This window comes from Ochotona princeps, chromosome 3 (assembly GCF_030435755.1).
Source record: "Ochotona princeps isolate mOchPri1 chromosome 3, mOchPri1.hap1, whole genome shotgun sequence".
Classification (NCBI taxonomy): domain Eukaryota; kingdom Metazoa; phylum Chordata; class Mammalia; order Lagomorpha; family Ochotonidae; genus Ochotona; species Ochotona princeps.
In genome coordinates, this window is record NC_080834.1 from 65,248,756 (window position 1) to 65,267,462 (window position 18,707).

The 18,707-nt window shown below is 35.5% G+C and overlaps 1 protein-coding gene across 1 annotated transcript in view; it reads left to right on the top strand.

The window, feature by feature from the left end:
• EPHA6 (EPH receptor A6) overlaps window positions 1-18,707 on the top strand; it is an 860,890-nt gene that overhangs the window by 670,341 nt on the left and 171,842 nt on the right. Inside the window, 1 exon segment of the mRNA XM_058661775.1 lies at window positions 8,104-8,229. Coding sequence (XP_058517758.1) covers window positions 8,104-8,229 — 126 coding nt within the window.

Sequence of the window (18,707 nt, forward strand, 5' to 3'; positions counted from 1 at the left end):
CTAACAATATTTTTAATTAACTTCCTAAGCCATATATATTAATTTTATCATTTCACCTTCACAAATTATCAAACTATCAAATAACATAGTAAAAAAATAAGGAAAAACATATTTTCTCTTTTAAATTGCCTTCACATTGACCCCCCAATGACAACATACCACATCAAGTTCAGTAGCAAATATGATTTGAGAAACTACTTTGAAGAGCTTATACTAAGATATGTCTTGAAAAGAAACAACTAAACTATAAGAAAAGTAATATGACAAAAATAACAAAGCCTCAAAAGGAATTCAGGCATCTTTGTCTTAATTGGGAAGTATTTGTTATGTATTAACACTTTGGTTAGTGGATAATGCTACCAAAGGTCTTGTGATTATATCCATGAGTGAAAACAAAGCCAGAACCTACTTTTTCAGCTTTATGTTAGAGAAAATACCAATCTGGTCAATGTACCAGCAGTATACTTACCAGCAGCAAATGACCAGTTTGGGCTGTAGGCATCTTTGGAAAATTACAAAGAGGCAGGTGCAGCCCACTTCAGGACCTCTTCAGTTAATGTGCTATAGGGGCAGACCTCAGTTTAATAACATGACAGACACACAATCAGTTCATAAATAATAAATTTATAGCATACTTTGACTATGAAATTTAATAGATCTAACTCCCATAGCTGTTGATAAATGCTGCTTAACAACTCCTTAGCTGACTCTGTGACACCTGAGGTATGAAACATCTCTTAAATAAACAAGTCTAAGCCCAGACAGAAACCATCGGGTACGAATCTATGCACCAGGTTAAGATTTACAGGGAGGCCCAGCTGGAAAAATGACATCGTTTTCAAGTGAAGCTCACTCCTTTATCATTTCTTAGGTAGAATTTTAGAACTTTTATAATTTTAATCTGTACCTAAGCATTGGCCTTTCATATTTAAAGTGGGAAGTCATATATCACATTGATAATTAAAGCATTTGTTCTATTAGAGTAGACATGATTTTGAATGTTTTAATATCAAAAATTTCAGCAATTTATATAAATATGTAAAGCAATTTTAGCAATTTATGTAAATAGGTAAAGACGATTTTAACTGAGCTTTATAAATATTACCTTAAGCTTGTACTACATGCGAATTCTGGGATTTGGCATGTGGAGCAGACTAATAGAGGAGTGACTTTCACCTGGCCTTAAAAGTTCAACCATTATGAAAAAGACCAACATGTAATCCAGAAGACATCAGGTGGCAGCCCACGGCCTGAAGTCATCCAACAGATGTGCTGTATTTGATCTCTACAGTGATTTGTAAAACATTTGAATTTGTTGTCTTTAGACAGATATTCACCTTTCACTTCCACTGAAGGCCGCTGTCACTTATTTTGATATATTTATTTTCTGCCACTGGTTGGCTCCTAAAGACATTTGGCTTTGATACTATTAAATTGTAAACAAGTAAATATTGTGCTCACACTGAGAGACGATGGAGAGCAAGTTGTCCCCAAGTGCTTCAGAAATGTTTTGGCAAAATGATCCCTGCCACCTCTGAAAGGCCTTCCAAGCAGAGGGACTGTCACAAAGACATGAACACGTGAAAGAATAGTTTAAGAAACAAAGGAGTGAGAGGAGAAAGTTTCAAATACTGTTGGCCACTAATAATTTACTGTATGATTTACAGTAAGACAATGTGTGCATTAATCACCATATTTTTCAAATGAAGAGACTGTCACAGAAGGTAAATTTATTTTATCCAAGGCAATCAGTTAGTGAATGGTAGAATGAGTATTCAAAGTTCTGCCTAGCCTCAAATCTAAGCATTTTCACTATTGAGTCTGATGGATATACTAGCAGATTGTAAATTTATTCAGGAAACCTTTTTAATAAGATTTCAAGTCGACCAACTAGAATATAAACATAGGCAAAACTCACTGGAATAAAGGTCATCTAGGGAAAACAAAGTCTTCAGTGTAGCAAATGAATAAAAAATGTTTAAATGGATTTCTGAACTTTAAAAAACTTTAGGAAAATTTAAGAGCAACTTTATCATCATACAGATATGGATATTCATGAATCAGAATTTTTAAAAAAATTAAAAATTTTGCTTTTACACATAAACTTAAATGTATTTTTCAAGAACTGTTTCATCCTTAATTAGCTTCGAGGTATTTCCACTTTCCTTTTTAATGCTGCTGTTTTAAAAAATAATTTATACTCACCATAATGTTATTGTGCATATCCTACAAGGTCTGAAAGATTAAAAATGACTCTAGGAAAGCTAAGATTTTTTTTGAAAACCCTGAAGAAAACTCATAAAAACCTTGCCATGAAACTGACCTTTTTCCTTCAATGCTTTTATTATGATTTCTCAAAAACAATAATATAAAAATCTATAAAATTAATATTGTGGTGACCTGGATTATAAAAATAAAATGTAGAAATAGTAATTGTTACATGATCTTTAACTGTGTTTGTGCTGAAGGATAAGAGTTAAGATTAACTGTGCAAGAAAGAAAGAAAATAGTACATTAATTGTAGGACTGTTTCTATTCATAGGAATTTAAAAGTGGATAAAAGTTGTGTGATTATATCTGGCTTATAATATTTTATGAAACTAAAAATATCAAAAATTTTCTTATTTTTCTAATAGAACATATATATAATAAGTAAGAACTACAAGATCCTTCAAAAATATTTACTGAATGAATGAAAAAGTCAATGAATTGAAAAAATAAATGAGTTGTTCATGTAGAACTGTCCTTTACAGTCTAAACCTAATTGAAAAATTCGTTCTTTTCCACCCATAGAAAGTTGCTACTGGCCTAGAAGAAATTGAATAGGTAGAATACTTCTTTAGATTCTAGCAAGATATTTGCCTAAGGAGAAATTTGTCGTGTTTTATTTGATCACTTTTGTACCCACTTATTTAATTTGAGTTTTTTGAACTCTTATATCTTCTGATCACATCAAGAGAGACTACATGAACTCCCAGTTGGCATGACCCATGCATTCCAATGAGTTGGTAATCCTTTCTTTACTAACACAGAACAGTTTAATCTTTCCTATATACGTGTTACCACTTTAAAGGAACAACAATAAAGATCTTCTGACGACAAGTATTTCCAGTGTTTTGAAGGAAAGCATCTTTTCTTAACTTGTTCTTGTGTTCCTCACTGGTGATGTAAATTTATTGAGTCTGAGGCCTTATCAGTCATCACAGAAAACTAAGAAGCAACATTCACACATAACAGGTTTGTGGTTTCCTTCTTTACTGCTCTTAGTGGTAGAGGAATATATAACACTATAAATTATTGTAGCAAGAAAAGGAGAAGCACATAGGGCCGTAGCTTGATTTACAAGGGATATATGGAGATACACAATCTGAAAAGTCAGGACAAGTGGAATTAGATGGAAGATACATAGATGATACCCAGATAGACACAGAGATAAGGAGAAGTTGTTCTTGCTTTAGCTCTGAGGTGCAACATTATCCCAGTCCAGGTATAGAGTCAGAGTGTACCAGTAGAAAGGACTTCTTCCACTGGGAGTCTGTTTGAACCTGAAGCAAGAAGGAGTTCCACATTGGAATTTTCACCAATTGTTATTTCCTGAAAAGCAAATTTAAAGTTTTTCTCTAAAAAAGAAAGAAAGAAAGTAAATAGGCTTATATTTATGACCATTTAGTTTCTATTTGATCTTCACAGAGTTGCCCCTAGGAAATAGAATCACTTTCGTTTCACAGAGAAATTGAACCATTATTGAGTTTGAGGTCATGGTTTAGTTTTTTCTTATGCAAATTCTTAATGTAAAGTTATTTCAGATAGATTGTTGTAATAATGAATTAGGAGTAGAGCTTAATCATTAAATACATCTTATTATTTGGAACTTCGTTACTCCTAAAGGCTAGACTGCATCCAGATCAAATAAGTCATCAGAAGACCCGCTGACTTATCAAGCCAGATGTCAGACTGCAGGCCTGGTCAACTTTTGCTTTTAGACACTGTTGTGTCATTAAAAAGGCCTATTTACTAGCAACCATCATTATTTTATGATTCTTTCCTCTTGCACAGTATTTTTCAGTGGGTGTTGCTAGCATGTGGAAAATGAATTATCCTCTTTGCCAAGTGTATCCCACTCATTGCAACTGCTCCAGCTTTCTATCCACAGAATGAATACCAGTAACACCTTTCCCCTCATAATGTGTGATGTTCGCTAAACAAGTAACTACTATCATAGTTGAGAATCATTGTGCTAATCAGATACTTGAGACCATTAGCACACTAGAAACTCAAGTATTACAGTTTTTGGAAAGCATACAATCAGTAACATATTTTCTATCCCAAATTAGTAATGGCTAGATGCATATTCTCCCTACATATGAAATCTAATTTATGTGAAATATTCTAATAGATGTAGCTAAAAACAAAATACTTAGGAAGCAAACATGCCAAAGGATTTAATATCAAATCTCAAAATTTAATCTCTCATGGGTTAAAAGATAAGGAAATTTGTAACAGAAAAATTTGACGTTTTCCCAAATGACTTGTGAAAAATCAGGTTTCTAATGTTTCATATAATCTTTATTGTCATGACTGAACTTAAGGAGAAAAATCATAAGGCATAATTATGCCATGATAATCACCTGAGTATTTATTTAGAAACTTGATTTTTCTGATTCAAATTTTCAGCTGTTAAAAAAAAAGAAAAAAAGTCAATTCCTAAAGGAAGAGATGCCACATACATGAAAAGTCTCTTATCTGTGGCAAAGAAATATAACAAAGCAAGTATGAATGGTGCAGCCAGTTTAGAAAAATGGAAACTGCTATTAAGTATGACAAGTTGTCACAACAATAACCACAGTCATCAATGTAATCCTAACAATAAAATAGTATTTGTGCTTAGTTTATTTCAAGGAATTAAGTGATAATTTTTTCTTAATCAAATTTTGAAAAATGATGGGAAGAATATCAAAACCCAGGGAAAAAATTCTCCAAATATGTAGTGTATTCACGTTCTTTAGAGTCATTGCTCCCCATGTCTCTTTCTCTTCAATGGTTTTTAATAATATCTCTTCTTTTATATCTCTTTTCCTTTGCTATGCAGGAGTCTGTTATACTTTTTCTTTATGACCTAATATGCTTGACCTGTACTTCCTATTTCTTGGCTTCAGTAAATCCATAGTCAGCTAAAATTGCTCTATTTTAGTTTTTCATAGCACATGACAAAACTTGCATTTCCTATGATTATTTTACCTATTGTAACAATACCATTCCTTTGATAACTTTAAGTAGTGTCTTGTATAAATATATAATTACTTCCACCTGGTTTTCAGTGAAATGCCTTCACCCTAATTATTTTCACAGACAATGATGAAGCACTGAAGTGCAGAAAATGTCTTATGCAGGAAATATACGCATATTACCTCTGTTTTTAATGATAAATATTCCATGCAGTTGTAAAGGAGAGATGAACTTCACTGTTCCTGGAAGTCACCTCTGGTCATTCACTTGGTACCTTTGCCACAGGCTCAGGGCTTAATGGACCAGTTTATTAAGGACTCATAAAATAAATAATAAAATTAGTTGATCCAACTATGCACAGCTTTCTGCATTTCTTTGTTCTTTATCTTTTTTTAATTTCAAAAGCAGCATTACAAAGAGGGTGAAACAGAGAGAAACCTCCCAGCATTGGTTTTTTTCCCCAAATAGCCACAACGGCCAGGTTCATTCCTGCCAGGCCAAAGCCAGGAGCCCAGAATATCTTCATGGTCTCCCCTGTGTCTTCATGGACCCAAGCAATTAAAGCAACTTCCACTGCTTTCCCGAGCACATTCGCAAGAGTTGGCACCCATAAGGGATGTTAGCATCTCAGATGGCATCTTAATGTGCTATGCCATGATGTTGCTCTTGCAATTTTCTTTTGAAACTTTCCTTAATCCAACACAAAATAGAAGAGTGTCACCCACTAAAATACACATTGTAACAGAGAAATAGAGATGGAGATAGTGAAACAGAGACTAAGACAGAAATAGGGACAGAGATCTTTCATCTGCTGGCCCGCTCTTGAAATGACTACAACAGCTGGATCAGAGTCAGGCCAAAGCCAGGATCCTGGAACTCAATCCAGGGGCACAAGCACACGGACCATCTTCCACTGCCTTCCCTGGAACAATAGAGAGCTCAGTCAGAAGCGTAATAGCCAGGACTTCAATCTTGATGGGAGGCTAAGCTTTTGTGGCAGAACTCCAGGTCTTCCTCACTAACAACTTTATCAAAAGAAGGAAGAAATATAAAGGATGTTTTCTAAGGTCCTTTTAATTCTAACTTCTCAGGGTTTAAGCCTGCCAACAGGCCCTGAGTGAGGTCACCAGGGTGAGGAAACAGTGTTCTTTGGCAGTAAGAACCACCAGAGACAAGATGGTGAGGAATGTCCACTTTATAATACACAAGTTACAGGTTGTAAAGGTTAAGAGAGGGGAGGGCAGGAGGGTATCTACTGGCAGGCCCACCACGCACCAAAGACACTGTAATTGGCTATATGACATGTCTATTTCCCTTGACGTCCAATCATGTCACAGGTCATGTTTCACAAATAATCCCTTTCACTCTATGTTTGGTATACGCTTGCAATGGGGTAATCTCAACTGAACTTGAGCTGTGGTTATGCAACAAGGTGGAGGAATCCACCATGGTGGGAGGGTTTTGGGAGGGATGGGGAGAACCCAAGTACCTATGAAACTGTATCACATAATACAATGTAATTAATGAATTAAAAATAACAAATAATAAAAAAAAAGAAAAAAACAAATAATCCCTTTCACCTTCTGTTCGTGTCAGAGGTCACACTTCACATGTAGTCCTGGAAGCTGTGCCTCAGGTCATGAGTAGGTAAGCACTAAGCAACACCCACCAGGTAGCTGGCAGAGACCCAAGTTTTAACTCAGATTTCATGGAACATTTTTGTCCAAGAAACAGTGAATTTTTTTCACAAGCATGTGACTTAGCACCAAATTTAAGTGCTCACCTGTGGATTCAACATGCAAAGCTGCTTGGCCTGATGGGAGTTTCAGATGGCCCAGATGAACCACTTCCCTTACAACCATCAATGGGATTTGCTTTCAGGGTGCCACTTTGATTTCATCTGAGTTTTGCTGTAGCAATAACCACTGATACTGTGTATATATGAATTTTTAATCTGAGTGATATTATGTATTTCCCATTCATTGAGGGTCCCAATTGCAATATTACTTTGATAGAGGGTTTAAAATTTGCATTCAGAAGCTAGCAATCTCTCCAATAGGATTTAGCTCATTATTTATTTTTATTCTCTAGTGTAAAGAATTTGTCTTTTTACTCTACCAATGGGGTGGCATCACTTCCCCTCTGCTGAGTTTGTTGTGCTCTGAAATGAGATTCCGAATGGCTAATCTCTAAAGTGCTTTCCAGTGCTGATATTCTTTTATTCTCTGATTCATTATATAACAACGTTACTGAGACTTTACAAGCAGTTTCTCTTTTTCACTTCATTCTTAAAATTGAAAAGCATGTGGTTCTACCATTGCAAACTCTCATGTCTTGTCCAAAACAAAAAGTATAGCAAATTAAGAATTGTGCACATTAATTTTCATGACTCTGTTTCAAAAACTTGCATAGTTAGTGTTTGCATCGACATTTTCCCCCCATTTTAAGCTAATATTCATAGCCTAAAATAAAGCCCGACTTTTTTTGAGGGACACAGAACACTCCGCACATCCTACTGTGCTACTTTCTGCATGTCTGTACTTGTGTGGGTGTGATTTCTGCAAAGAAATGTCAATGACTGGCATTTACATCCAATTTGTCATGGCGCAGCACAAGAATGTTCTAAATGCAGGTTTAGAATTTTTATCTTAGCATTCTGATGCTCCTAAACTCCCTTTGATTGTAGCAAGAGGAGCTTTCTTTTCAGGAATATAGATTGATTTTATAAATATGTGAGTAAGATGCATCCCACTTTTTTCACATCCTAACTTCTTTGTAAGATTTGACAGCTTTGTTGACTTTAGGTTTTGTTCCAAATAATTGACAACAACTTTTCCATACAGATTTTGATTAATGTCACTTTTTATCTCTTAAAAGGGTCCTTCCCAGCCTTTGGGGTGGAGACGTTTTGCCCCAGCTTCCTGAGGGCAGGGTTTTTAAATAGCATCCAGGCCCCGCATCCAGTACCAGGGGGAGGATCTCTACCCCCCAGGATTCCTGCCGGTAGGTATTTCAAGTGAAATTTTCTGTCACCACCTCTATAATTGTAGTCACAGTTGACAGATCCACAGCACAAGCCTGAGTATTTGTAAGATACATTATTTAGAAAAAATGCAAGTGACTTTTGAAAATCTGGGAACCAAATATGTGATATATAAGTATGTAAAAATAGCATAAGTGCATAAAGATCTGAACCCCAAGCACTCAATTGATAGTGCTGCTTCACCTCTGAGAAGGTTTTTGCATAAGTAAGAACTAGAGCCCCAGATCCCTAATTTGAAACTCAAGAATATGAAATTCAGAAATGCCTTGAATTGCCTAGAAAAGAGAATTATAAACAAAGTGTTCTTGACAGAAAGAGTAATTCCACATTTATATGAGCTGATAGAGATTAAATTCCCATGTTGCTGCAGAAAAATTATTTAAAGGTATGCCAGAAAGTAATGAATTTAGGTAAATTTTTTGTGTGTGTAAGCAAAGCAGAATGTATTAATTTACAAAACTACTGCTTCAGCCATCATAGGGGGAAGGAGAGGAAGACCTGAAAAATATGGCTGAAGTGGAGTTTGTTAAGCACAGATTTAGGAGTGGAGGTGGGGGACAGAATAGCAACAGTCAGAGTGGGGATATGAAATTTAAAACACAACAAGCCTAATTCTTTCTAGCTTGTGCAAAACAAAAAGCCTTCTGAGAGGTGTGATGGGTAACTTCTTTCCATTCTCATGAAAAACCTCACAAGGATAGTGATACTGCTTTTCAGCTATTCTCATGTGAAACCTAGAAACTCAGGATCAGGACTGGTATTCCAATAAGGGTTCCACCTAGCTGTCCATTGCTATTCTTATGATATAATTGGAAACTCAGGAATAAAATTAGCATGTTCCTTTGCTAAATGCAGCTTTTGAAACTAGCATCTTTTAAAGAAACCTCCACTTTTCATTCCAACAAGGATATGGCCCTTTCAGTCTATCTTTTAGTTTATCTAACCTCTTATGCTCCCTTCCCCAGAAGAATGAAGCCCAACAGCTGTTAGGAAGATGGGGTCAATGACTGCTCCAGCTGATTCTTGCTGAAAGAGGCATCTCTGAGGGACAGCGACGAGGCTTTCCTCTAAGGGGAGTCCTTGGCCATCTTAAGCCCCTTTCCCCTATTTTAATGAATGGTCAATCCATGCAAGAAATGGAGATTAAAGCAGTGTCTGCTGCAGCCTGGTTAGCAAGACTGATTCCTGAATTTTAAGATGGACCATCATTCTATTTGCTTTTGAACTGGGTGACAGGAGCCCTGTGTTTCTGAGAAAGTTACTAATGGAGGAGCATGAGAGTCACCAGAAAAGCAGAGCTCATTTGTTCACCTGTTCAGTGAGACAATCTCTTGCTGACTGGAGTCAAATTCCAAATGGATCCAAGCTGTATTGGAGTTCAGACCCAAGCTGTGTCAGGAAAGTCAGTGCAAAGAATGGAAGCAACTTCAGTTCTTGCCTCATGCAAAAGAAGAATTTTCATGCAGACCATTTCAGTGAACAAGGCAAGATTTATTAGAAATGTATTTATTAGAAACATCTTGCTGAAGTTGTCAGCAGGGGGACTCTGTGAGAGGAGGACCTCTAGGTAAAATTTTTGAGAAAGAAAATGTATATCCAGTCCTACCTAAAAATATGTATTTGACCAAAATCATATTTGCTTAGAAAAAAACATAGGATGTTGAGCATATGAAATGCATTTTCAAGCTTAGCCAAACACTCTGTGAATTATCTATAATATTGCAATCACACATTGCCTCTTCTCTGTCATTTAGTATAATATCCAGCTGCCCCCTCCATTTGTACCTGAAGATTTAAAACCTAGTGTTTTATATATAAGTTAGCAAGATAGAAGTGGTGCCCATTCTAATTGAAAACTTCAGTTAAAGTTTTTACCGTAACTTGTGTATTTTTAGCATGATTAATGATAGTGCAACAAGCTATAGTAATAAATTCATTGTGTCCAAGAGGCCTGGTCTACCCAGCAATATAATGGAAATGTTTGAAAAGGATGGGAAGAGCCTCTCACAATAGCCTGGTGGCTAAGATCTTCACCTTGCAAGCTCCAGGATCCCAAAGGAGCGCTGGTTTGTGCCCTGGCTGCTCCACTTCCCATCTAGCTCCCTACTTATGGCCTGGGAGGGCAATAGAGGAAGCTTAAACCATTGGGACCTTATACCCACGTGAGAGATCCAGAAGAGGCTCCTGCCTTCTGGCTTTAAATCAACACAGCTCCAGCCGCTGTGACCACAAGGCGGGGAGGGGGATTGACCAGCGGATAGAGGATCATCCCTTCTGTCTCTCCTCTCTGCACATTTGACTTTCCAATAAAATAAATAAATAAAACATTTTTGTTAAACTTAAAATTATGTGAAACCCAGTTCAAACAAAATTCCAACATTCTGAGTATTGTGTTTAATATACTTTATTAACAAAACTTAGGATTATAATTCAGATTTTTTTCTGTTTTCTAGTACCCTTCTCCACTTAAATTAACCATATTTAAAAAGCAGCAAATTTTGATGTTTATTATTGTGTAATTCACTTACATGATTAGAGGTTTTATAGTCTTAAGGAGCCAAGGTTAAGTGAAATTAAAATTATGGATATCATACCACCTTCTTTATGGCTAGAAACAGAAGTGATACCAGTTGAATAGTAATTTTATGAATTTTTTGCCGTTCTTGCAAAGAATCAGGAAGAAAAATCTATGCAAGCTGAGCTTTTACTGCAGTAAGAAAATGTATCTTTCATATACATAATTAATAGCTCAGTGATTGGAATTGAGATGAACAGATGCTTTGTATTTTAGTGACTTAACCCTTAATTCTAAATTAAAAATATGGAGAATTTAGATGTGATGTGTTTAGAAAAAAATGACATGAAGTTCAGCAGTGACTTTAATTATGAGCACCATGGATAAAAAATACTAATAACCCTGTCACTTAGGCACTGGTAGTAAGATAAGAAAGATGATCTTTCTACAACACAGATTGTTTTCCAGAGAAGTTATTGAAAGAAACTTCTAGCACTGTAGGCTTCTAGGCTTTAAACCAAATGACCTCTGGAAATCGTGGGAGATACACACACACAGAAAACAAACCTGAGTTGTTTTCATGAGTTACATACAAATTAGAAGTAACGAAACTGCTTCATTAAAAATTTATAAATCTAAGCTTTTGTTCCTCAAAGTACATCAGTTCAACTCACTTTACCTGGATTATATCATTCTGATAAGTAATCCCCAGACACTTCGATAGTGTTGAATGAAAACTGCTGTGAATCCAAAGATAATTTGTATCTACCCCTGTTCCATGCTTGCTTATTTCTCCAGAATTTCCTTTATAGGCTTGTATAAAGAGAAATCAAACGATAATATGAAAAGTTTTTACTGTTTCAAATATGAAAGACACTAAAGAATCTCTGTGCTATCTAATGACTGAACTATTGATTCTTCAGATTTAGGACATCAATTTGAGGGGAAGAAGCAGTTCTTCCCATTGCCTACCTCATGACACTTTAAATGTCTGGCAGAAGCTTAATGTCTACTAGGAAAAAATTAGTTTTCCACTGATTGATTATATGTCAGAGTGTTTACTTGGTCTCATCAGACATTTGCTGTGTCATTCAAGGAACTGCAAACCCTGTTCTAGTATGTTTCTAATTTGATTCTTAATTCTCATCTTCGTAGAGTTTAAATAAGTGACTATGTCTCATAAAAAATTGTTTCATGTTACACTGTGCTATCAAACATTATTTCTGTGATATTTCATTTCGCCCTAATGTTAGTAATTGGAGAACCACTAAATCATGACAGGTAGAAAGAAGAAAATACTGAAATCTGTATTTATGTAGTATGAGAGACACAGGTTTATAAAATTTCTCAATTCCAGAAAGGTCACAGTAAAGAGTTATTATCACTGATTTCAGATGGAGGTAAGCATCAAGAATTATTAGCTCAAGTTGAAATGTGTAGGGTGAAATACCTTTTCTACAGTAGTCACCCAATGAAACAATAAATTTTCAGGAAAGGAGAGAAAAGAATATGGAGAAAGAAGATTCAAATGGAGAGAGTAAATTAGAATGACATAAAGGTGAAATTTTATGTTTTTTTTAAATTTCTTTTTTTAAATTTCTTTTTTTTTTATTAATTATTTTGCATTATGTGACAGTTTCATAGGCTCTGGGAATCCCCCCACCCCTGAAATTTTATGTTTTGAAGTAGTCTTTTCTCACTGTATGAAAATCAAATTATATTCCTTGAAAAGAATTAGTGTCCCTTTATGAACTAATTAACTTGTTCACTTTATTCCCGTTAGTTATTGTTTTTAATTCTATGGTCATACAATATGTGCTTATTTACAGAGTCTTGACCTAGTATGTTACCTTAGGATAGACTCCCACCTCTGGTTTTATATGCTTCCCATATTCAGCTGAAAGCAAAATAATAAAGATACTGAGAATGCAACGATACACTAGTAGTGTTGAACCAATGTATAAAAGCTTCATTGTTTTATTGTCATTTCACTTCAGTAACTGATATCATGAAATATCTTCAATTTATGGGAGGTCCAACCATTCAAGGTGTCTTAGAACCCAAGCTTCCTTAAAACACATCAATCTTTATTCTTTACCTGCTAATTACTCTGAAAATAATCTTATTACTTGAATGTGATTGGATCACAGAATTTGAACTTACAATGTTCCATCAGTTGTGGATTTTATAATATGTTTAATCATGAAATAGCATGTATACAGCTTAGACTATACCAAATTCAAGTATGTACTTTAGACCAAACGTTTTCCCATTTTAAGCAAGTCAGTGAAAGATGACAGATTAGGGAATCTAGAAATAGATATGGTCTAGGAAAAATTATTCTGAAGTTCTTAATATTTCCTTTGGGGTGTCTTGGAATCTCTTTAGCTAAATGAATGTTCTTCTGAACACTCTCCAGTTTGCCTGCCTGTGTGTAAACACATGTGGCATAAATAACCCTGAATGTCCCTTCATTTTATGACTTATGTCATGCTCAAAGGAAATGGCAAAGATTGAGTGAGACTCCCTCCCTGCCTTTTCTGAGTCAAACAATAGGGATCATTTAAACATGTGGGTATTCAAAACCCATATTTGGCATTACTGACTATATAATTAATAATAAAGTTTAATATTATATACTTGTAAGTTTATCCGTTTTGGGAAAAGATTAGAAGAGCCACATACTGAAATAGCTAAGCCTTTTTATATTCTGACTAATACCCTGTAAATGTCCATGTTAGGAACTTGATTCACCCGTTTTCCATAAGCCAATAACACATCTAACTAGATGATTTCTACAGCAAAGTACTTGCCAACCTGACCCAATATAAAAATGTCTTCACTGTCCATAACGATTATCAATAGTTTACCTCTCATATTTCATGTGAAATCCGATCTGATAAGAAGGCAGGGCAAGCATTGCCTGCACAATCCAGTTAGAAATTTGTTTGTACTCAGAAGGCATATAGTTTAGATGTTTAAAATGAGCCAAGAATGATAAGTAAGACTGAAGCTTCAGAAAATCTAGGATCCAGAAACTGTAATATTATCAGGTTTTGATTCATATAGAGAACTGCAGAAAAAGCATTAATGCAGGTCCATAAGATTAGGTGGCAGATGTTGAAGGAATATACAATGAGTTCAGAAACATTGGTGTTAACTCAAGATACCAAAGAAAATCTACAGTGCAAGGGTATTGCGTATTTTAGAAATAACCACATTGATACTGAGAGCAAAGCATTTTGTATTTTCAAAGAACATAAAGAAGTCAATAACTTTTAGACCCATCATCTGACATTTCAAAATTAATGACTTTGAGCAAAGCAATTTTTATTGGCTGTGGTTCTTAATTATGGGGATTATTTGAATATTTTTCTGTGGCATATATAGCAATTTACATTATTTTATCTTAATCAGAATATCGTTCTAGTAAATATACATAGGATAAAATGCAATCATTTGTTTTTATGTAAGAAATCTTCAAGGAAGAAAAAAAAACCTCTTCCTTAATTAATGTGTGTATATTTTACACATTCCTCCTGGAAGAGATGTTATGAGTACACCTACTTAAGCCAAAAGCTAGTTATGAAGGAAACAACAACAACAAAAATAGATTGAATGTGAAAAGTATAAGCCTAAAAAATCATTCAAACTGTAACCTGCAGTAAAAAGAATATCCTTCTTCTGAATTACTATCTCTTATTTTTTATTCCTCCCCCTTTATATGATTTTAATGCCTGACACAGGCCCTTCTCAAAACCTCCCCTAGAGAACAACTCTCCCTAGAGAAATTCCTTCTTTTAAGGTGTGCCAAGCCACAGGCTTTAAAAAGAAACCCTGCCAAACAGCTACTATTTAAAAATGGACGTGGGGGCTATGAGGCAGATACTGAGAGAGAACATGATGACTGCTATTCTGGGAATACGGAGAAGCTCTGGGATTACACGTTTGACAAGCAGAACACATACAGCCAGAACAGGACAAGGAGAATGAAGTCTGGTTGTAGTCATACAACTCCAAACAGTCCCTCTAAAACATTTGTGGCACTGTTGATGTCTGGTTAGAGGGTTATTTGAAAACACCTGCTTGAATTTTATCACTATATAAGCGACTGGCCAGGCAACATGAAGATTGACTTTAGTAAGCTTTCTATTGCAGAACTTAATGACTTTAAGGGCTCCTACGAATACACAATCCTAGTACAGGGTGTTAAGTCTTGGACTCAGATTTATTATGGACTACATTTTGCTTCCTGATCAAAAACGAGACTCCTTAGTATCTAAAGGACTAGATGAAAATGTGGCAATTTTATAAACTCCCTTCCCAGCCATTACTTTAAAAATCCAGTGAGGCTATAGACTCCTTTCCCCTGAAAAATAGGCATGTGCTTTTATGTGTAAATATTCACTTCAATTTCAGGAGGTGTTGGGACTCCTTGGAATCTGTAAATGAAGAATTCCACATTCTTAAGAACTCAATGTCCAATTTATAAAATCATGCTTACTGATATAAGTGAACACCATCATTTTTATGTAACACTAACAATACATTTTTTAAAAAATAGACGATACATTTGGTATCAAGTTCTTGAACATTTACAAACGGATTTTCTAATTAAATCCTGTCATAAATACATAAAAATTTTGAGAGACTTTAAATAATCTCCAGATTCTTTGCTTCTCCATTTTTACTTCTCTATTCAGATTCTTTAAAGAGTTTTGGCCTTAACCTTAGTTAACCCTTGTTTTAGCATAAATGTTTCTTTTATCTTAATGTCATTTTAATAAATTTGACTCTAAGAAATATAGATTTAATGAGAATCTTTTCAAGTTCTCAATTGAGAATTTTTCCACCCCTTGAGATCTTTGTATTATTATCAGGTGTGTGATTTATTTTGGACCTATTCAAAGAAGCTACCAAAAATTTTTAGGTATTTATCTAAGAATCATTTCCTTTTCATAAACATTCTGAAACACCTTACACAGTTTGCTAATTTAATGTGAATCAGCATTGAGTCTTTATGTTGATTATGGCTTTGTCCGTGTGTTTTCACTGTAATTGAGAACATGTTAAAGAAGAAAGCACCTTAAATCTTCTACCTCTCCAGAGAACTATGTAGATTCCCACAGCATGGCTTCATGGGCTTCCTGGGCTTCCCAAATAAAGGTAAAACAACTCTGTTTTAAAACATGTCTAATCTCAGCATTCATTCTTTCATTTTGTAGGACAAAGCAAGGTAGGAGCTGCCCTATGATACAATGTTGGCTTTTCATAATTCTGTTCACATGGGTCTTACAGAAAATGCATTTAGAAGAACTGGAACTTGAAAAAAACATTAAATATTTTTCAAAAATTATAGAATAGATTCAAAAAATAAGCAGTAAGTTATCTATGCAGGACAAAAAGAGTAGTCAGTGATTTAATTATATCATATGTAAGTAGACAATGCTTCATCCACTATAATTAAATATAATGAATAACTTACATAGTTAGGATACTACAATAAATTCATCCTGTGTATAATTTTAGTTTTAAAATTTCTATAGTTTCTTTTGACCCTGAATGGTACACAAGTCTTGAATGGTACATAGTGCACTGCTTACATAACAGTAACACTCTATAGAAGGCAGAACCAAAAAATAGCATACTGGAAAATTTCATCTTTTCTATGACAAACTAACTCCTTTTCTGTAGCTTACAGCAGCACAATGCATTCCTTAAAATTCTGTAAATGAGACATTCAGTCAGAGTAGGCAGGCTTCTCTGCTCAGTTTTCTGAAACTGAAATCAAGTAGAATTCTGTGGAAGACTCCTTGAAAATATCCATGCTATAATCTCTTGTTTTGGAAAATACACTACCTTACATGGCTAAAGACTCTTGCAATATTTAAGATTCCAAGTTCTTCAATGTCTTCTGCAGAGGTCTTATAAGAACATATAACATTGCTGCTTTTGAATCTCATATAAAACCCTTGACAACTGTGATTCCAACTGCAAGGACTTGTCATTTAAAGCCTTATGCAAGACCATAGTTTCAAATAGAGTGATTTATAATTGACTCATAAAATAATTATCATAAACTGATGTTTGGAAGATAGGGAAATCAAAACAGGTTTGTGAGCCTTCAAACTCCTAGAACATTTTTTGCTTCGTTTTAAGATTTATTTATTTGCTGGAAATGCAAAACAACAGAGAGAGGAGAAACAGAGACAGAGATCTTCATTCCACCAGTTCCCTCCCCAAAATGATCACGTTGGCTGAGATCTGGCTAGGCTTAAACCAGGAACCAGAAGCTCCATTTGAGCCCTTCACATAGGTGATTTCCCTGTTGCAAGCAAAACCTTAACATCCTGAGCCACAACACCAGCTCAAAACCCTAGAACTTCTTGTCAGAACACAGCTAATAGCAGATCAGTGTTTAGTACAAAAAGCTATGACACTGTGTTGCTACAATAGGACACAGATATTCAGAGAGACTCTTCCAAATTTCTGGAAAATCCAAGAGTAATTTTGTGATCTAACAAAAGGTTAAGCATTCCAGTTCTGAAGCCAGATTGGCAGGATGTGAGCCCTGACTCTGCTAGTTTTTCATTGTGTTTCTTTGGCCAAGCTACTTAATCATTCACTATATTTAATAATATCATCTATTAAATTAAGCTAATAATTGCAATCACTGCAAGGGTTAAATGAAGGTTGGCACGTGTTAGTACATGTAATGTCCATAGAAGAATGCCTAACCTATGGAAGAACTCTTTAGAAGGTAAGTATTATTAACCACGTGCTGATCTAGTTAGTTTCATTTTTATATTATCTGTACAAGAGAATTTTATGGAAGGAAAGAATTTTTAAAACTTAAGCAACAGGCCTAGCACAATAGCCTAGAGGCTAAATCCTCGCCTTGAATGTGCCACGATCCCATATGGGTACCGGTTCTAATCCCAGCAACCCCGCTTTCCATCCAGCTCCCTGCTTGTGGCCTGGGAAAGCAGTCGTGGATGGCCCAAGGCCTTGGGACCCTGCACCTACATGGGTGACATGGAGTAGGCTCAGGGCTCCTGGCTTCAGATTGGCTCAGCTCCAGCTGTTGCAGCCACTTGGGGAGTGAATCATTGGACAGATCTTCCTCTCTGCCTCTCTGTATATCTGCCTTTCCAATAAAAATAAATACATCTTTACAAAAAATTACAGCAACATTCAACTATTTATTTAGCAGATGGTTTGACTTGTTTGTGAACTTAGACATGATTCAACATTTCAAGGCAGGAAAAGTCTCTGATATACTTTGTTCAGTCAAGGCAACAATCAAACTATTAGTTATTTTATAATCATTTCTTTCACAATAATTGGAAAGCAGAAAGTCATATGGCATCATGAAACATAAGCTTTTTTTTTAAAGATGTATTTATTTTTATTATGAAGTCCGATATACAGAGAGGAGAGACAGACAGGAAGATCTTCTGTCTGATGATTCACTCCCCAAGTGAGCGCATTGGCCGGTGCTGTGCCGATCGGAAGCCGGGAACCTGGAACCTCTTCCAGGTCTCCCACGCGGGTGCAGGGTCCTAAGGCTTTGTGCCGTCCTTGACTGCCTTCCCAGGCCACAAGCAGGGAGCTGGATGGGAAGTGGAGCTGCCAGGATTAGAACCGGCGCCCATATGGGATCCCGGCGTGTTCAAGGCAAGGACTTAAGCCGCTCGGCCACGCCGCTGGGCCCAAACATAAGCTTTTAATATAATCATCATTGCATTGCTTTTCTGAATTTGCACATAATACAAAATCAAGAAAGCTATTCTTAAAAATTCATGTTACTAAAATTTTGCAATATGATTGTTGTCCTGCAAGGAAAATAGTCTAACTTCAGGCATAACTTTCATTATCAACGAGATACTTTAAGTCACTGAAATATTATTTTTTTGCCCATAT